The following is a 21,808-nucleotide window of genomic DNA, read 5'->3' as shown; positions in this document are numbered from 1 at the left end:
AACATCTACTCTTGGATTTAAAATTAAATTTTCCTTGTAACTATAATCTTTTTTAATTTCTTTAGAAAATTGTACAATATTTAAAAAATAATAACACACATACACAGAGAGCTTTTCTCAAGAATCAGTTATTAACTGTAAGGAACTTACTTACTTAGGGTATATTTCAAGACAAATTTTCAATTAATTGCAAATCTAACGCAAACAAATATCGAGTTGACTTTAAAGATCTATCTATTAAACCATATCATGTCTCAAGATCAATTTCAACCGAGATATTTAACAGAAACTCGTCTATAAATAAATTACATAAAAAACATGTCGAACGAGAGGATTGGTGCAGTCGACCGACGCGACAGTTCGATGGTTGTTTGTCGATCTTCTCGTCAGTCTGACATTTCTCTACTAGACATGACTGTTTACTCAAGAGCGTTTCGAAAATCCGATCATAATCAAAAGCCAATCTTGTCTCAAAAACGTAATTTTAATAATTCGGAGTACCCATACGAGTTATCTTTCTCTTTCCGAATAATTAAAGTAAATTTTAAAGTGTTGTTTAAAGTACCCAAGTAGAAAATACAAAAGGTGTGGAACGCACGGGATAATTTCATAACTAAATTCATTTAACCCTTTCAGGGACGGCGGGAAGTATACTTCCCACCTCATTTTCTTCGGTTCTTTCGATATAACTGAGGTCTACATCGTATAAACATCTTACATCGTATAAACGTGAAATAAATTGTTCTATATTTGTTAATGATAGAACTACACACTACTATACGAGTTTTGCATCAATCATACATTTTGCAATTGTTATCAAACAAACAATGACAAAAAATGCTCTTTTTTCACAATAAATTCGTTCTAGAAGCCTCTTGAATATAAATAAACTTCTAGACCATAATTCTAGATTCTAGAGATGACGAACTAAGTCATATTAAGTTGAAGTCATATTAAGTTACGGAAAGTATATTGTTACTATTTGGTATTCAACAAAATATATTGCAAAAATGCTATTTTCAGCATATGAAATTGATTGTCACTTAATTTATAAGTCAGCTGTATAGAATTTCGTACTTAATGGTTATTTGGGTTGCTGATTATGAAAATGACCTGAAAAATGTAAAATTCAAAATGGCGGCTACAAAATATCGAATAAAATGATTTCAAAAATATAATTCTAGGAATTTTTTATCAAAAACTATGCATTTTTATAAAAAACCGAAAGAGACTTTTTTATTACGAATTTTGTGAAGAATATGGATATATTTTTTCTATCCCCAAATTTTGAATTTTTTTGTTCAACGTCCATCATATTGAACCCGCCATTTTGAATTTTTAAATTTTGATCTTGAATTCGGTTTCAACATAATCTAAAACATACAAATGCGACAAGATCTATCCAACATAATGCTATAAAAAATGTGCCCCTTAAAATTAAGGGTTAAGGAAGCGAATACGAAATACAATGAAAGAGTCGGACAGACTGGCGTCTAACGCCTTAACCTTGTTATGGTTCAGAACTGTAACTAAAATTTTAAAACAATTGAGTGTGTAGGTTAGCGGTTCGTGCTGTTAATGTCTCCCCGACTACTTTGCGCGGTAATCGATCGAGTAAACGAGCCACCGAAAAGGCCATCCATTGGCGTTCTGATTACCCGACTCATCGTCGCGATACTACTGACGCATCGCGATACAGCACAATATCGTTAGCAAGGCGAGCGAGAGAGAGAGAAAGGGGGGGGGGGAGGGGGGCAAGCGCTTCGTTACTGCAATTGCCGTGCAGTGCTATTTAATCAGATTCTGTATTCCCCAATGGCATACGTCCTGTAACACGGCTAGTATCTCCCACAGCTAACAGATAGGAGTAATGTTACTTGAGAAATTCTAGGTGTAATCACTAGGTGTAATCTTAATTATCGCTTTTTCACTCATTACGGTAAATGTGATTAATCATTAAAATGTAAAATATATTATATTAAATAATGCTTTATTTATAACTATTAATTTTTTTTTAATATTAAAATTGTTACAAAACAAATTTTTAAAAATACCCTATTTTATAGTTATTTTATACATTTATTTCAAATATATTTGTCAACATATGGTCTACGTTCAGCACAAAATAAAATGATATAAATAATCTTTGAGAATAGTTGTCATATAAATATTAAAGTTGATACTTCACCCCTTAATACAAGTCCTTAAATACTATTTTGTACGCGGCTACCGTTAGTTGTCGATTCAATAACTTGCGCATATTTTTTCACATATCAAAATACATGCGCAACGACACTTACAGAACCGCCAATTACGTATTAAGTACTTGTTATTATACAACATAAATTACTAGTGATCAAAAAATGTAACCATGTAATAGTTAATTATAGATGGAAAGAAAGGAACAAATACAAATTACAGTCATTGAAAAAAAGTAACTTTAAATGTCACGTCGTTACTTAATTCGCGTTAATAATTAACTACCGTGTCTCTTGATAAATTATTATAATTATATAGTCATTTTTAGTAGCAACTATATTTAAATTATAATAATTAGAAACGTTTTTTTAAATAAGTGTAATTCATCACATTGTATATCATTATTATTGCAGTAAAAAAAAATAGAGCACCTAACCGGCAATTATATAAACATTTAATTATAGTAACAAATATCAAATATTTTCTATTCAATGTAATTGATTAAATCATAAAAATTAAAACATCTTGTAAATAGTTTGGAAAGTAATTCTATTGTATTTCTAAAAAAAATTAAATCTCCTCAAAGTTAAAGAGAACAAAATTCGCGTTTTTTAAGAAGTTTATAGAATTGATATAAAGTGACTCACCAGTTCTCAGAAGCGTCCTCGTCGAGGATGGTCCCGTCAGCAAGTCGGTGAGGCAAATTAGACGTCGCGCGCGGTCGATTGCGGACTCTCGGTGGACCGACGACACCGGTTCTCGACAGACCAGCCCGGAAGGACGCCCTTGCCCTGTCGACTGCTCGAGTCAATGTCATTGAGTCTCATTAGTACCGGTTAGTAGTTGGTGTTAGAGCGCGACGGCGTGTAAAGAGCGCAGCGCTTCTGCATAAATTACCGCAATTACGCAAGAGCCGGCAATTATGCATCTACGACGATCGATAACTGCGATACCCGGCAAGTTTTTTCTATTATCTATGTCATCGACGCTTGGCTAATGTACGCAAAACACGTGGAATACACATGCAGGACGTGTGGAGCACAAACATTGTAATATCTGACACGACAAGTCACACGAAATAACATGCACATATTATACATAAACTCAATTAGACAATCGAGTTAAGTCCGTAAAGCTCTTAAATAATTCTCGATAAAATGTATATACATAAAATGTATATGTGTCACTTGATATTATCATATTGTCATTATTTATATTGTTATTTGTACATATAAAATTATCTAGAAGAAATGCTTATCTTTTTTCAATTATTAAAACATATCTTTGTTTTCATTCAGATAAAAAAAGTGTTCTTTTTTTCAAATTATCTAAGTAATGTGAAATGAACAACAACGAGTATAAAGTCTTATCCCTGCATCTATTATTTATTTTAACAGAAGTGATAACAACAGATTGTACAGATCAAAAATATGTAGTATAGTATAAAAATTGCCTCAAAACTATGTAAATAATTCGAAAATTTTTACAAACATTATTTTGTCAGTCACCATAATGTTGTGAGTTGTACAGTCCCTTTATATTTTTCAACTTTAATCTTTATTTATGTATTGATTCAAATTAAAATAGCAGAATATTCTTCGTCCGCAACAATTGCTACTTCCCACTAAAAAAAAAAAAAAAAAACATAATTTTAAATTATATAAGCATTATATTCTTCTTCCTAGCATTCTTTTTCTAATAACAATGATTGTAATCTGCATATTTTATATTTAACAGTGACGATAATTGCCACTTTATACTTCTGTCAAAATATTAAAGTTAACGATAGATTTAACTTGGTTGACTGCGCGTCCAGCCCAGCAAACTTGTCACTTGTCAAGTACTGGAAAATCCATTTGCCACACTGCGCTCGACAAGGATACTTCACAAAGATAAGTCAGTCAACGTCACGCACTTTTAATTCACCGTCGCAGCGTCTGGCACACAGATGACAGAATATGCAATCCCCGTTTCTTGCTCTATGCTGCTTGATTTTGCGCCAACCGTGGCCGTTGAACCTTCATTAAATTATTACACCTGTCTTGGAACCGAACGTTTACCGAATGTCGCGCCGCCAAAAATTCGTCGGCCTCCATTCGAAAAATGACACGTATACATTGATCGTTGAATACTAGAAGAATCAAAAGAATCTCGAGAAACAAGAGACGCGAATAATTTCTTACACGTGTTTTCTCGTATAGATTTGAGGTTCTTTAAAAAGCTAAATCAAGGGACCACCAATTTCTCATAAATATCATTAATATTCATCATCGTTTATCAATCGGAAAATAACGGATGTCTGGCGCGCGTACAAATACGTTAAAGTGCGCTGAAAAAAAGACGCGATTATTGGCGAAAATGCGCGCGTTATTTGCTCGTTACATTTAATTTTGATATGCAAATGCGCGCAAGCTGTTAAAGCAATACGGTAAAACGTAACAAAGAAACTCAAAATGTAATCATATTCACGGTCGGATGCAAGCTGGGCGACAAAATTACAGCTGCGATCGTTCATCGTCGTAGTGTAGCGCTGAAGAAAAATGAGTAGATAAAGAGAAGCTTAGAAAAAAGCATCAACGATCAGATACGACGGCCACAATCTTCTCGAGAGTACGCTATATGCACTTATCGATTGTTATAAAACGGGAAGAATCGTTCTCCGCGAGTGTTCGTCGGAATAATGTGTCATTGGGATTGATTGAACCTTTCCCGAGTAGTTTTCCTACGTGATATACTGACCCAATATTAGACTGACTCGACATAAGAAGAAAATGGATGAGAACAAATATGAAATCACAAGTTGGAAAATGACAAATCGAAGTAATCTAAAATAATTTTAAATATCAACATAACAGTGAGAAACCCATTGTTAATCTACAGCGAATTATGGTGTCTAATAATAATTTTTATGTAAACTTTTACAATCTCCAGCTCACGTAAACTGTGTACCGCATATTCATTGTTCATCCGTTAGACATTGCAATTAAAGATATAAAAACTTATTTATACATTCATTGTTTTTTTATATCAAATATGCTAAAACGAGTTCTTCAAAAGCAAAAATAGAATTTCCACGATTTTCTCTTGTAAATAGTTTAAACAATATAATGAGTTTATTATTGACAATATTAGATTATTTTAATTTTTTTAGATGTTGGTAATTTTCTAAAATCGTTTTGTTTATATTTTTCTCTTTCATATTTTTCTCGTAGTGCGATTTAAAATATAAAATCACTGTGCAACGTAAATCGGTACACTTCTCCGCAAGAATAAACAATAGGTCTGATAATCGTACCTGTAGTACTCTTAATCTGTAATATATAGCAATATTCAAGTTGATTCAAAGAAAGCTTTGTTAGTTAAAGTCTGTAGAATAACATAATCAAGATAAAGTATACAAATCGACAAAATGTAACATTAACCATTCGACTGTACATGTGTGGATCTTAGACATTCGGCAAAAATAACATCTGCTTATAATTATAAAACCACTTATAATTATTAATCTGTCTGTTATTATCTTTCCTTAAAAAAATAGACGATAGAAGACACTCGATGTCTAAGGCTTACATCGTAAGTGCAACGCCGTCGCGTAACACCGGCGTGATGTGTGGACTGTACTCCGTAACATCACACCGAACATTTAGAGCGTTCGCGGCGAACATTTGGGCGCAAGATATATGTTACAGCAACATCAAGTTAAGTCTACACTTGTAACAGAAAATTATAGCGCAACACTCCCTCCTCACATTAATCGTGTTCGCGATGATGTTACGCTGCGTCACATCGGTTATCGGTATTTTTGCGCCGCATCAAAGAAATATGACAAAAAAAGAATACGCATAGAAAAAGGCATGTATTATTTTCGTGCATTCCCATTGTCTATCTTTTTTAGAGAAATTACATTTTCCGTTTGACAGATCACTTTGCTAATTATTTCTTCTATGTATGCATTGTCTAATTGTAAATGTAGTTCAACGTTGAACGAAGAAAATACTCTTCATCTTATCGACATTTATAAAAAAAAGATTTATTCTAAAATCCTAAAAACATTTAAATAATTAGAATATTTGTATTAAAGCTAATAAATAAGAGCTGAGGGAACCAAATTAGAACGATCTGACAAAAAGAGTGGTCTGGCCTATAGTATACTAGACCTTGTATTCTATGGATTTTGGCTTGCTGAATCCAAATCTGATGTCAGAATTGATAGATTGGTTCGCTGTTTCGAGGAAACCTCAAAAAAGCTCCAAAAAATCCACAAAACAAACACTTTCGCTGATGTTTTTTTGAGGTTTCCTCGAAACGGCGAACCAATCTACCAATTCTGACATCGGATTTGAATTCAGCAAGCCAAAATCCATAGGAATACAAGGTCTAGTATACTATAGAGCAGACCACTCTTTTTGTGTGGTTGTTGTCAGAATTGGTAGATTGGTTCGCCGTTCGAGGAAACCTCAAAAAAACATCAGCGAAAGTGTTCGTTTTGTGGATTTTTTGGAGCTTTTTTGAGGTTTCCTCGAAACAGCGAACCAATCTACCAATTCTGACATCAGATTTGGATTCAGGCAGATCATAATCCATATATACATGGATCTGGTATACAGGCCAGACTACTTTTTTTGTGTGGATGTGTAATTTTTCTCAGACATATGCGTAATATTATCCTTGTCTGATTGTGTTGCGATGCAAGTCCCACCGCGAACATGTTGCGTTAAAATGTTTGGTGCGAGATTATGAAGTACCGTCCACACATTGCGTCGGGATACCGTCCAACCGTTACGCGATAAAAAATCGATGTTACATGGTGATGTTGCAGTTACGCCGTTTTGTTGCAAGTTTGTACGTAACCTTACAACTACAGTTATTGTTAAAAAATACAATAGATTCTTTCATGAGATCATATTTAAATTGACAAGGCCTTACTAAATTCTGTCTACTATGTTAGTTTCAGAATCCAAATGTTCAGACGCTCTTTTAGATTATGTTGCAAAAACATTAATTACTACAAGTACGAAACAATATTATAAAAATTACTATGTCATCTGATAGCAGACACCTTATGGTTTATATTTTTAAAGTTTTATTTTTAACTTTTATTTTAAAAATATAATCCAAAACAAAAAATATAATCCAAAAACAAAATGTCGGTACTCGTGATTTTCCTCTACACAATTTATAATTTTATAAATTTTTATAATTTAAGGGAACATCTTAATTATGTAAGATGTTTAACAAACTGCCGAGATACAATTATACTTGATAATTATTTAATGATTATTAATTGCAACAATCATGACAGTAGACGACGGATTTATTTTATCATCATTATTTACATGATGGATTACTCCATCAAATATCCGTTATTGATTACATTTTGATGAGACCAAGATTGAATAGATTAAGCTCTTAGAAAGACAATCTCAAACTCTGTACGAACTATCGATTGCGGATTATATCGACTTTGTGGAATTCCTACGCATTCAATTCTTAGTATCTTGAGTAAGTTGAAGTAGCAAAGATACTACAGATTATACATAGGATTGACATTTTTTTGTATCTCATATTCATAACTAATTATACGTATTATATTTACAGTAGCTACTCATTATTTAGCAAATATATTACGAATTAAAATATATCAAGTATTTTATTATATAAAGTAAATATTTTTTATTTTTCTAAAAAAAATTACGCTTTTTTTATTACAATTCTCTTCATAAATTACGTATGTATTATCACAATTTGCTCAATGAGCAAATATTTTCTTTTCAATTAAAGAAAGATGTTTGAACGGTTAAAAAGTTAATAATACATAAAGCCAAGTGAGAACAAAGGGGTAATGTAATCGCATCCATTGATTTTTCTCATGCGTAGCGTTCGTGAAAAGCACTTCCTCATAACACGTTCTTAACGCTATGCGACTTTCCTTAACGCTACGATCGATTTCTGTTACAAGTCTGTAACCATCAGCTGAGCTGCTTAGGGGGCGGATTATCAACCAGGAGGTAAGGTGGCTATAGCTACCTATTCGAGGGCATAACATTTATTATCAGGTCAGGGTTAACCGTTAGGCACACCACACACGTCCAGTGCTCTGCAGCGTCACTCTAAAAATAGTTTCGCGAGCACTCCAGATATAAAACGCGACCACGTGTCCCGTGCCCTGTACGCTTATATGCATATGCGTATAATATGCGTATGTGCACGCGCGCGCATATACGTACGCGCTCTCTAAATTCATTCGAATAAAAAAATCGACAAGAAGTTTATGCGAAACCTACACTGTAAAAAATACTATACGTTAAATTATAACAGTTGTGGAGAGTAATTTGAATCCCCACTATAAAAGATGCATAATTGCACAACAGTAAAATTGCAACTTGTAAATTATTTTTCTTTGTAGCAATTAAACAATATGTAAAAGTAAATTTACACTCGCAGTTAAGTTCATAAAAATATTTATGCAATAATTCGTTAAATTATATACAATTGATTAAATTATATATAATTTGTCTCAAATTACGTTATCAAGGATAAAAATACAAAAATGTGCGTTATAACATGTTTATAAAATTAAAAGTAAAAATACCATATTTTGTAAAAATAATTTTATATATTTCTACTATTAAAATTATGTAACTTTTACATATTATTTTTGTAATTTTATATATTTTTTTACATTGTATAAAACGCATCAATAGATTTCCTTGATAAATAAGTAAGTCAACATTAAAAAAGTAAAAATTTTAGCAGAGAGATTTCAGTAGGTACGTAACGCAAGAGAGCGACATTAAAGGCGCAAACTTTTTTGTGTATTTTACTTAATTTTGTCTACGCAAAGTTTAATTGCAGCGATGTCGTGCTCACGCAGAAATACTGCACGCGTAATATTTTTAATTAACAGGCGGAGTAAAAATGGGAGTTCAGACAATCGACATCTTTTATAGGATCAGAAATTTCAACAAAAGAAAAGTAACAAAAAGGAAAAGCATACATACGTATTACGTGCAGGAATGCCAACGACAGGGTATACGCGGTGTAATTGCGCACAGAGAAAGAAACTCGCGCGTCCGAATTTCTGCAGGATTGTAACGCGACTCATTATGCGGATACACCTGACCTGAATCTATGATCGTAATAATGATCGTCACAATGAGGAGTAGTCTACGTGTGCCACACCACGTCCCACTTGTGAACGAGGCGGCCCCGAATGTCAGCGCGCGACGATGTCTTATAACGGACGGTGCAGCAGGAAATAATGATAGCCGCGTTTAAAAGCCGCAAGAAGTTATATGTATGGGAAGCACGAAATGTCTCGGCGGGATATCATGTGTAAACGTTAAGGCCGGTGAGATACCGTTTGATCTAGCTGCACAATACACAGCCGGGATTTTTGGAATCGGTCTAATCGAGATATACACGTCACGCGCTGACGGCAGCACTGAACTCGGAATTTCTCTTTGAAACTCTTCCCGGAGAAAACTGACATGTGTTTCCTCAGCTTATGCTCTTGCATAGACTTTTCTCTTAGAATTAGTTAGGTTTAATATAATTTTATAAATAACTGTAAAATTTCATCACAATTCACTAAAATGTAGCAAAATTCTTCAAAGTCGAAGCTGTTCCACGATTAGAATGATGTTATGTTGAAAATAAATTCTAAGAGAAAATTCTTTCCGTATGGGTTTATTTATTATTTATTAACAGCGTTTGAAAGTACAGCGAAACTTTCGTGAAGTACCGGATACGTGCTAACTTCATACGAAAATTCATCGCAAAATCAGCGGACTGTACCGTAGATTTTACGAAGAATTTTCGTACGAAGAATCCAAGCGTGCATTGAGACAAGTCGAAGTAGAACGAATAAAATTGGAACGTACAGCGTGTCGCGAGTCTGTTGTTGGCCTGACTCGGCGGCGGGATCGCGGGCTGCGGCGGCGGTTGTGAGCTCAGATCCTCGAAGTTTATGATTTGCAGGCAAATGTCGTCCACCTCGCTCCTTATTAGCGCTATCACCTCGCTGCAGAGAAACTTGGTTCCTAAAACGGGAAATTAGCAAGTCAGATATCCATATCTGAAACGTCAGCCGTTAGACATGCGTCCTTCGAGCTTATCATAAATGTATGTGCGTAGGAATGAACACTCGGTGCAAAACTTAATTCACTTGCAAGGTAATCCTTTTTTCACGTAACATAAGAATTTGATCACAGGAGAATAAGTATTCATTAGAGAGACAAGCGTGCTTAAATTTTTCAAATTTTTTCATCGTACGGTTTTTTTAGATAACTTTTTAGAATAACAAGAAACAATTGAGAATATAAGAAAGAGAGAATGTAATCCAAACAAAAGAATTTTGAAAAACTACATTTAAAGAAAATACAGTTTAAAGAACATTTTTTAAATAAAAATATAAAGTTTCACTATATTATTTTCAATAAAAGTATGAAATGTTAATAAATTACACAATTTTCTTTAAATATAACGTTATGTTAAACAGCATTGCTTATTACTACATTCAAATCACTATTATAAACAATTTTTTCAACTTTTTTACGTCAATATTTATCAACATTATAAAAAAGTAAATAACATTATAGTTTTTATTGCTGAAATTTTTGTTCGTTACTTTGTTTGTAATTTTAAAGATGATAATAGCAAAATTTCTTGTTTTAAAAGTATATTTGAGTGATAAGTTACGTGAATCCCCTTTACTTTTTTAAGCTGAAGAATTTCCTTAGAGATACCTTAAGCATTTACAAGTTCTTCGAACCTTTTTAAAAATATAAAAATATAAAAATTGACATATACAAAAGGTAATAATAATACTAAAAAAGTACCAAGTTTTTTGATCACTAAAAAAACCAAGCGATTAAATTACTATAATAATAAAAAAATATGTTTAAAAATCACATATTTCATCAGTAATGAACATAGTTACTGATAAATCAGAGAATTTCAGAACTCTACTTTTTATCTCATATACAAGAGATATAATATTAATAAAAAAAAAAATAGAAACAATAACGACTATCCGGTATTTCAAGTTGAATAAATGAATTTTAAACTCTCTTCTGAGTATACATATGTTCACCTTAAACTGACGTATAAGCATCTTAGACTAACCATTTCGAGAGTGCTATACACACAACTTCCATCTGCACTCGATAATTCAAGCCCCCGACGGCACGGCACGTCGAAATCATCTCATCGTCGATGGCACTTTGATGCGTGTCAAGGACTATCGTGGTGAGGTCGTAAAATTCGGAAATATTGAGCAGTGAATCAGAAGTGGAAATCGCCGGGGAAATTCATGCCGAGGCACGTACAAAGCACCGCGCCGTCGCAACCTGGTCGCGCGATGTGCGGCCGTTGCGACGCAATAAATATTCCAGATTGACGTTTACTGGATGTCTCTTAGACGCCGATGCGCGGACCCGCGACATCGGCAACGATATTTCATTTGCGAAATAGGCGCGCGGCAAGACAAAAGAGCCGATGGGGTAGAATTACGAAACTCGCCGTAAAAGTCACTCTGGATTGCGCCCAAACGGTCCGCGTCCGTCCAGTCTGCGTCCTAGCGACGCTAATATCCTCGTAAACCCTAGATTGTTGGCTACAGTGACATAAAAGTGTTAGGTTGCCCGACATAATGCAACCTCGTTACATCAGATCGCGCCAATCGTGGATGCAGCGCGGAGCTTATCGTGACCTGCTTATATGCTGCAAATTTGTCGCTCGCGGCGGGGTCTTATAAAAGGAGGGAAAAAGTCGTATACTTTATCTTTGACATTAAACCGCGAGGAATACAAACACGCGATATCGACTTCTTTAAGCGTTAACCTGATTTCCTGCTGCGTAATTAAATTGAAAAATTATCATCAAGGTTGCAACCTTATCATTTCCATCTTCCGCCCGACGTTTCCGCGAAGCAGGCTCACCTTGGCTAATTGTAAAAGTCAACGCAGTCTTGACAATCGTAAGGAATCAAATAGATAAGGTATCAAAGAACTGTAAGCCTTTTTGTTAGAACTTCAAGTGGAGAAGTCAGCAGCCTTGTGTGTGGCAGGAAAATAATTTCACGCATAAAGCGCTAACGAGATTTATCCAAAGTAGTTCGCGAACTAATTAGCGACGATGTTTACGTGTCGGAGCACCTTGGACGAAATTCAGAGAGCGTCGACGAAAGAAAAGTACGTCCCGCGTGAAAATGCAGCCCGAGCAGAACCCGAGCCAAGATTGCCACCTGGATATTCCATAATGAACGGCATTCCAGTTGCAGCGTCAACAACTCTGATAAGATCCACATGTCCTATTGGATTACACAAGACGGTCGGTTTGACTTTGTGGTACCACAATAGAATGTATGTTTCTTGCCGTATGATCAAACGATCGTTTCTCGCATCTCGATCGATGTCACGGTCAAGGTTGATGCGCCAACATATTTTTACACACACATTTCTCTCTCTCTCTCTCTCTCTCTCTCTCTCTCTCTCTCTCTCTCTCTCTCTCTCTCTCTCTTTCTGTCGGTCTCTTTTTGCATTCCGTTATATTTTGCGTAATGCGAGAAGAATTAAAATTAATTTTAAATTGTCGAGAAATATGGCGCGAGATATCTTAAAATCATATAATACGTTTTTAAAATAGAACATAACTCTTTCCTGCAAGGACAAGTCTCTTTCTCGGATTATATTCATACTTCTATATAATCCAACCTGAATGTTCCCTCGATTAAATTAGTTAAGACATTCCTAAGATGAACGTTCCGTTTCTTCGCAAGCCGCAATCGTGCAGTTAATTTCACAATTCACATTTCGCGTATATATCGTTAACGCTTGAAGCGACCGATGCGTGTGGTTTCTTCAGCAACGTCACGATAAGCTGTTCTATCGATCCGCCGGCATATCTCTCTCTCTCTCTCTCTCTCTCTCTCTCTCTCTCTCTCTCTCTCTCTCTCTCTCTCTCTCTCTCTTTCATTTATTTCTATTTTATATTTTATTACTAACTATTTAAGAATATAAATAATCGTTATTTTTCTGCTTTTTTTATAAACAGAAAAAAATATCAATTATTAAAGATAACAAAAAAGTAACAAATGATGATGACGAACGGAAATAAAATATAAAATGTATAATGAAATAGATGACTTAATATATACCTTAATATCTAATGCGGGGTCTACAATGGCAGTAAGAGTAATGGAGTAAGGAGAAAGAGTAACAATTGACCAATTAAAAACCGGGAGTAAACGAAATGGGCAAATCTCATTTCATATTTCTTACTTCTTACTCCTACTCCATTACTCCTGTTGCCATTGTAGACCCCGCATAACTCATTTGTCCGTATTTTACAAAATAAAAGAGAATCAAGGTTTCAAGAAGAAACTGAAGATAATAATGTGTGAACAAAATAATTCTACAATAGCTGTAGAGAAAATGAAGAGATAAATTTTCATTACGAAAATATAAACTCGCAAACTCCTGAAAATATGAAGAACATCAACAGAGATAAATGCTACAATAATAATGTTTTTTTTTTGTTATTAACATGTTTTATTAGTTTGAAAATTACTTTTTAAGAAATGTAAACAGGTTCCAGTTTTAAGTCAATAATCAAATAATATATATAACTGCAATATAATCTTAAAATTTTCATTATACTGATACTTTTTTGATTTTTTAAATTTAGCTGTTTATATAAGTCTGACAACAGTAGTCAACAAGAATCTAGATCTCGTGATAAAATCTGTATAGGTTATATCGTATGTAATTTTAGACACGGCAGCATACAAATAAATAAGCGCATTTACAGAACGTAGTTACGTGCTTTGTATTTTTACGTAAAGTAAAGCAATTTTACGACTATATGTTCGTGAGAGAATTGATGACGCATTAATTACCTCTTGTAATATGTAATTTACTGACTGCTTCATTAATTACTTATTAATTAATCTAATCTTGTCAAATATTTATATTTTTTTATATCAATAAAGTAATTAATTTTTATCTCTAAGACGTAATGTCTTATATGATTTATAAAAATGTATTAGGATTATCTAAACACAGATATAGAATATATACAGACATTATAATAACACAATGTTAAATACTGAAAATTCTTCAATATATTTTCTAAATGCAATAAATATATTGAATAAATTATATTATCATACATGTAATTATATTTAATTATATATATTAATTCTTAAAAAGTCTACTTGTCATTATAACATTACTTTAAAAGTAAAATCTTTAATCTTTTAATTAAAAAAAACATTTAAGATTGAATTCCCGGTATGTTGGTCAGTAATTGAGCCATTTATCCTATTTAAAATAAAGAACTTTCCGTAAGTTTTGTTTTTGATATTGCCCCAAAAATTTTTCTTACTAAAGATTACTCCTGTGAGCATTACGTTTTTCTAGTTAGAAGAAAATGTGGTTACCAGAATAAAAGTTTATATGTACTAAAAAGTGTGAAGTTTTTTAGCCGGTGCGACCGAAAAGGTTAAACGATATCACTGGGAACAGCGTTTCCCACTTCGGTGCGTCTGATAAGGGCAGAAATGGATATTCTATCTTCCGCGCGGTTCCGATCCGAACGGTCACTACGGCGAGCATTAAAAATCCAAAAGTGCAAACGGAGAAAGAAGAGAACAAAGAGAACGCTGTAAATACAACGGAGATGCTGCGGCAGTTTATTTTATAGGGACTGTATTTTGAAAACACACTCGCTCGTAAAACCGGCAATAAAGGCGGCCGTTTCGTTTCGGACGCGCGTCCCATACACGGAGTAAATTTTTGTGAAACGGAGTGCGCACGAATTTTCCGTACATGACATTCAGCTGCTAATCCAGACACCGTAAAATGTCACACTCCCAGAGAATTCATTAAAATTGCCTTGTAGCTCGAACAAGTCCCACGACGTAAAAAAAAGCGATAAGAGAAAATTTGCTACTGACTTGAATTTCTTTACATATAAGAAGGTTTACATATAACGACAAATAAAATTGTGCATATGGTAAATTTTATACATCCTCAAAGATATGATTACGTTAATGAAAGTATTATATAAGTTTAGATATGTAAGATTGTGAATTACGCAATTTAACAGAGAAATATACCAAAATAAAACTTAGTCATTTTCTATGGTTTCTTGAACGCTAAATACAAATCCGGTTTTTAAATTCGTGTCACAATTTTAAAAAATGTGCAATTAAAGTAACAAAAAAAGATTATTCACATATTTTTTATTTCATCATATTATATCTGTGATGCATTCAAGGACTATCAGCGCTATTGTATCAATCTGTCCGCGTTTTACGTTTAATAAATAATGTGAGATAAAGCAAACGTTGATAATGTGCTGAATTTAATACAGCTAATGTAAAAACTTAAAAAATGTTGAGATTGTTGTAAAAATTTAAAGAAGACTTTTATAATACCAAATACAAATCCAATATCAAAATTGACTAATTTAAAATAAATCATGATTAAATTTTAGCAAAAAATTGTGTATAAGAATTTTATTGCAATAAACAGACTTCATATTTAACCATTAATCTTATTAACTATAGTCGAAACAAAATTTTTTTTGAAGGGCTAAAAGTCCTAACAATATATTTAATTTTTAATAGCAATACAACTTTTACAGCATAAAACTTATCGTAATATAATAAAATATACAAAAAGTCCTTTTTACAATTTTAATTATAAATTTTTTATTGTGACGTAGTAGAGCAATTTGGAAATCAGATTTATATTATTTAAGAACTATAAAAAATTACTAATCTTGTTTTAATGTTCGAAAAAATGTCATTCTTTTGTTGAACTGTATTTTAGCGCTACTTAAAAACAATAAAATAACATTAATTTCATAATTTCATACGCAATGGTATTACATAAAACATGCTCTGTTTTATACTTATATTACTAAATGTAAAATTATAATATTGATATTTCTGTTACTTGGTATTTACTGGGTAAGACTAGACGCACATTCTGGAGATGTAACTGCACATTCGCTTAAACATGAAATATGCATTACCGGTCACTATCGTAAATTCGATGGGATTAATATATGGCACGACATAATTCCCAAAGCGATCATAAAAGCCGTCCGTAGCAAATTGCCATTGACGGATTAATGCGTGTTCCGGCACGATGCGTCGCGTCGTCCTGAAACGTGAGTGGAAATTGCGGACGATTGTACAATAATCGCACAAAATATTTGTACCGAATATTGAGCAAATCGCAAAATTCGTATTGACCCTCCTTGTTAGACACTTCTTATTTCTAAAAAGCTTCGACAATTTTTTTTTTTACATTAATAAAACACGTTTAGCACAAACAACGACTTAATCTCGAGGCGATTTGAATCTTGAGAAGGGAAAAAAGGAAAGCTTTTTTACACTTTATAAAATTTATTTCGATCGCGTATGACTGTAACGATTACTAACATATTTATTGTACACGGTAAAAAACATTTTGTATTTATGTTAAAATGTAACACATTTGTTTCTCTGTAAAAAATTAGGACCTTAACTCTAATTTTACGTTCATTTTTTCAATTTAATCCTGTGTAACTAAAAAATACAATTAGGTATTCTATCTATTTCAAAGATTTTTAAGTTATACTAATCAAATCTTTTAATTAATTTCGTCGATATCCAGTTACGTAAAGATAATTTTTACTTATGATCAAATTTTCTCATTAAATTGTTACATAAAAATTATGTCAAATAATAAAATTTACATTCATTTTTATGTTAAAATATAATATTTATGTTACTGTGGGACGTGCAATATTTATTAGATTTAACATGAAATTTTCAACTGTATATATCGGAGCTTAAAAAATTCTTAACTTACACAGAGATAATACCTAAAGTTTTAGCGGAAATTTAGCTGGAATCAATATAAATGCGCACAAAAGGAGGCGCGAGAGGAGCAGTCGGAGTGAGAAGACAACCGAGAACCGAGAGAACAAAGGCGCGAGGATGTGGCGTGGATTTTAAGAGAATTTTCGTCGAGATACGCGAGGCAATCCTCTCTATGGAGAGAACGAAGAAAGGAAGTTTCTCGTTGTCGGATAAAAGTGCGAAGAGCGCAATTTCTGATACTGCGCGGTACATCCCGACACCGCTGAATGATGAACACCGAAGAACATTCGCTTTGTTCCGCTCGAGTGGCCGTGTCTGGTCCTTTTTGGTTTACAACTCTCAGAGGCCGACAAAAAGAAGAGCCCGCCGTAGAACCGCCGACGACAGTTAAGCACGAGAATTTAGAGGGCACGACGGGGAAGATGCAGGGAGAGAGGGACGCGATGCGCCATTAAGGGTGAACGCACCCACGACCCGTTCGGTATCGTCGCGTCGTCGGCGAGAAAGGGGGATGATAGTGATATCGAGTGGCGAGGAGATAAACGGGATCCCATCCTCGGGACTCGTACCTCGAAAATCCGTTAATCCGTCCGATAAAACATCGTCGCACGTCGATCGACGTCGGCAAGCAAGAAGGATCGACGGCTGCGCAAAAAATCATTTTCGAACTTTCGTTCATTGAAGCCTATTGATAAAGGAAGAATTACGCGTTTCTATCTTCCGAGTTGCCTCCGATCGAAATTACACGCGGGAAACCGCAGATGCGGAGGAATGTGAATTTCTTTTTTCTTTTAATTGAAACAGAGAACGAAAATTTCACCAAGCAACAACCATCGTCGGGGGATTATTTCGGGCGTTCCGTTCTCTCGTCTTCTTCTCGTGGCAAGGAAATTGCGGGTTGATTTATGGAGGCGTCGCGCGCGTTCGCGTTCGTCACGCCGTTTGAAATAGCCGGGTGCACAGGCGGGCGGCGCAACGAAACGTCGCGTCGCGTCGCGTCGAAGCGCGAGGCGTTTGCGTGCATTATCTCGAGAGGCGAACAAATTCCCCGCGTAGCGTCAAGCTGTCGCGATCCTATGTCGATTTATTTCCGTAAATCGCCGGCTAATTCATGCGGCGGCGGTAATTTACAGGACGCACGATGCTTCTCGCGGCGCTAATATTAGAGCGCGCGGCTCACTGTGTAACAGTTTCGCGATGTCCACGCGGACCTCGTCCGCGTGTGCAGAAGGAGAATCCTAATAGGTCTGCGCCTATTTCGAGAGCATTTCACATAGACAGTAATAAACTCCCGTTAATACTCGTGCACGCTGTTTTCATCGGCGTTTTCTCTCATTGCGGCAGACGGCATTGTCATTTTTACGACGCCGAATATTGCTAATAATGGAGCACCCTCCACTCGACTCGAATCGGCCGTAAGCGATACTCGTAATACAGAATATTACGTCTCTAGTCGATCGGAAGATTGGACAAGCAACAGCGGCAATAACCACATGTGGGTTCTTCTCCCGTATTGTGCGCGGTGCAATAAAATAAAACTCTCTCAATACCCTCGAGTGTACGTATGCTTCGAAATTCTTTACGCTCAATTTGCTCTAGATCCAGTAATTAATTCAACACGTGACCCTCCCTTTGTTTGCAGTATTAAAATGGATCTCTTTAAAAAAAATAGTCAGTCTATATACAGAAAGAAAAATAATATACCCTACAATAAAATATGTAGTTGCGGGCTGCCAACTACAGATAATACTCAATACAATAATATTTGCTGTTAATGCAAGCCCAACGATTTCGATTAAATTATAATGTTGATATTGCAATAGCATATATTATTGCATTGAATGTATCTGTAGTTGGCAGCCCGCAACTACATATCTTATTGGATATACTTTTTTTCCGTGTATACCGATATGCGCTTTGAATTGGCTGGCTATCTAGGAAACAACTATTGAGCGAGAACAAGAAAGTACACAGACCGTGACAAAGGAACACGCGGAGAGACGGATATTTATGGTTATCATCGAGCGCGTAAAATAGACAAGCCTGCGGAACAATAGTCCTGGCTGACGGCCAAACGTATCTCCGGCGTTCCTGGTCGATCCCGGTCGGCGCGCGGTGTAGGAAGAAACTGCCGGAATTTGATAATACGCAGCGAGGCGAAGATAGCGAAATGAGTTTCTAAATTTGCAACGCGGCGAAACCAACCGACCACGGCCGCTATAAATAAGCCGTCCCCGACCCCCCCCCTCCCCCCATCGGGACGCTACCCGTGCTCCAAAAATAAGTCCGAGTCCACGCTTAATCCACAAGACTAATTTACACATGGCCCTTCCTGATCCAGCCTTCGCACGCTGACCTTGCGACCACTCGAATCACCACACAGATAATCCTTAATCCCCATTCGATTCTTCTCTGATCGTTCGATATCCCGTAACGAGATTTTATCCATTTCTCGCAAGCGTATTATATCAATTTATCCCACGGTTAATTTCACACGCATCATAAACGTGCGATTTAACAGAAAGATAACTATTTTCGTTAAATTCATTAATTTTTAAGAACGTTTTGACTGTACAATATTAGCTAAAAGTTGAAAGTCAAAATTTAAAAACTGTAAGTTTCTTAGGTTTCTTCTTTCTTTCTTCATCAACGACAAAAATTTTCGTCGTAAAAATCCGAATTTTGAAATCAGCTGCAAAGAATGAAAACAAAACAATGAAAAATTTAACTTATCGTGGCTTTTGTAGCGTATGTGAATGAGTATATTTTGCTGCAGTTTTAGATAAATAAATTGTAAACGAGTTAGAGAATAAAGTTTGGCACAAATATTTATTAGAATTTTATTATAATATTATATTACTATATTAGTAGAAAATAAATAGATTATATTCGTAATATTTTCTCATCAAATGTATGTTCAAATAAGTATAAAACTCAATAGATAAAAATCAAGAGCAAATAAAAGAAACTGTTAAATAAGAAAATCGTGCTCAAATTTTACACAGATACTCAAATGTAATAATAAAACAAGTTGTAAAATTTTTATATTTCTGATAATTTGAGATGTGACGTATGTAATATACATAAATATTTACAGTTAAGCTTTTAATTGTTTTCCAGAGCTCATATATGTATACATACACATAACGTTAGATACTGAAAATGACGGGTAACTTTTCCTATCAGATGAGCAAGAGGAAGGAAGGCTCCAGCCGGTAGTTACCACGCTTTCCATGACAGCCGTGCCAGTTGGTCAGTCGGATCCTGATACCGCGGCACAAGCGGGTGGTTAATAGGTTAACAGCTACCTCTAATTGGTCGATGACGCTACTGCCGCCGTGACGTCACAAGGAGTGCAATGCCCTTGTGACGTGGAATCGTGCGGTGCAGGCAAAGCAGTGCACAGAAATAACATGCGATCTCTTTCCCTCTTTCTCAGTTCTACCCATTCTGGCTCGTCTCTTCTCATTCACCTTACCTCTCGCCTCCTCTTTATCTCTCTCTCTCTCTCTCTCTCTCTCTCTCTCTCTCTCTCTCTCTCTCTCTCTCTCTCTCTCTCTCTCTCTCTCTCTCTTTCGTTTTTACTCTACCTCCTTCTCATTTTACCTGTCACTCTCTTCGTCATATTTGTTCCCTTTTCAAATTATGCTTTCGCGCGAGCTCGAGTCATTTCCCAGAAATTAGTGACTTTACCGGAATCATCGTAAAGAGTAATTGAAAATCGATGGTCAATAAACATATGTATATCCATCCCAGCAACCCCCCCCCCTCTCTCTCTCTCTCTCTCTTGTTAATCGATTCTAATTACATACCGGAACCTCTCGCGTATTAATTCGCCGGAAAGATATTTTCGTCTACCTGCGGCCAGGGTTAGAACTTAGACGAGCTAATCATATCCCAGGAATGTAACAATTTTGGAGCACAAGCCTTAGAGGTCGGATATAATACGAATGTTGAGTATGATTTCGCTTGACCCGCATTCACGTCGAAACGTTCATATAGAATGCATTGATGTAACAAAATAGCATCGTAAACGAGGGAATACGGTCATTGACTTTGATGTATTAGCGATTAGATTAGGTTCGGATACGTCCCAGCAGTCGAACAATTGCTGCAGTATGTATGTACATTCATATATTCGAGAACATATATTTATCAATATATATTTGTTTCGACAGTTTTTGCATTTTTAATGTCTGTGACGAAGGTAAAAAATCCATTTGCAAGTAAATAAAGAACGATATTCGATTTGTTTGCTCCATGAAATTATTATAGTACGACTCACAGTCGTTCCTCGCGAGAATCGAGCTAGAGTGAACCATCTAGCGAGCAAACAAATATCGTATTAAACTTCCGTGTTTGTTGACGAACCGATTCCAGCGAGACGGGAATAAGTACGGTTCATCATTTACATTCTCTATTTTCTCGTTACCTTCGACCTTATGAAAAATTAGATTCTCAGAAGTAGCTGGCAGCGTTGTCAGCTACTTCTAAGAGTATATTTTGGAGGTATAGCGGACGATGCTATTGGCTAAGACTAATTTCGCCTGTATTCGCCTTTGGTGTCGCGCGCGCGTGTGGCCTCTTTTCACTCGGATGGAAGGTAGGCGTCCGGCCACCTCAGAAATAACGTCTTTAGGCGATTGTCAACGCACGAATGAGCTTTCTCCTAGACACGAACTAACAGCGCGACTAGGCGGGAAACAGTAATTCTCGCTTATGAAAGGAGGC

General features: G+C 35.3%; 1 protein-coding gene across 10 annotated transcripts in view; it reads right to left on the bottom strand.

Annotated features, from left to right (window-relative positions):
- The window catches only part of LOC105831066 (potassium voltage-gated channel subfamily H member 2), a 179,066-nt gene that overhangs the window by 118,287 nt on the left and 38,971 nt on the right, over positions 1-21,808 (bottom strand). For all 10 annotated transcript variants that reach the window (XM_012670922.3, XM_036291884.1, XM_036291883.1 and 7 more), the window contains exons 3-4: positions 10,083-10,241; positions 2,847-2,997 (exon numbers count right to left, since the gene is read on the bottom strand). In XM_012670922.3, coding sequence (XP_012526376.1) covers positions 2,847-2,997; positions 10,083-10,241 — 310 coding nt within the window. The remainder of the gene's footprint in view (positions 1-2,846; positions 2,998-10,082; positions 10,242-21,808) is intronic.

This window comes from Monomorium pharaonis, chromosome 9, assembly GCF_013373865.1.
Source record: "Monomorium pharaonis isolate MP-MQ-018 chromosome 9, ASM1337386v2, whole genome shotgun sequence".
NCBI classification, from domain to species: Eukaryota; Metazoa; Arthropoda; class Insecta; order Hymenoptera; family Formicidae; genus Monomorium; species Monomorium pharaonis.
This window is presented reverse-complemented; position numbering and strand designations above follow the sequence as displayed.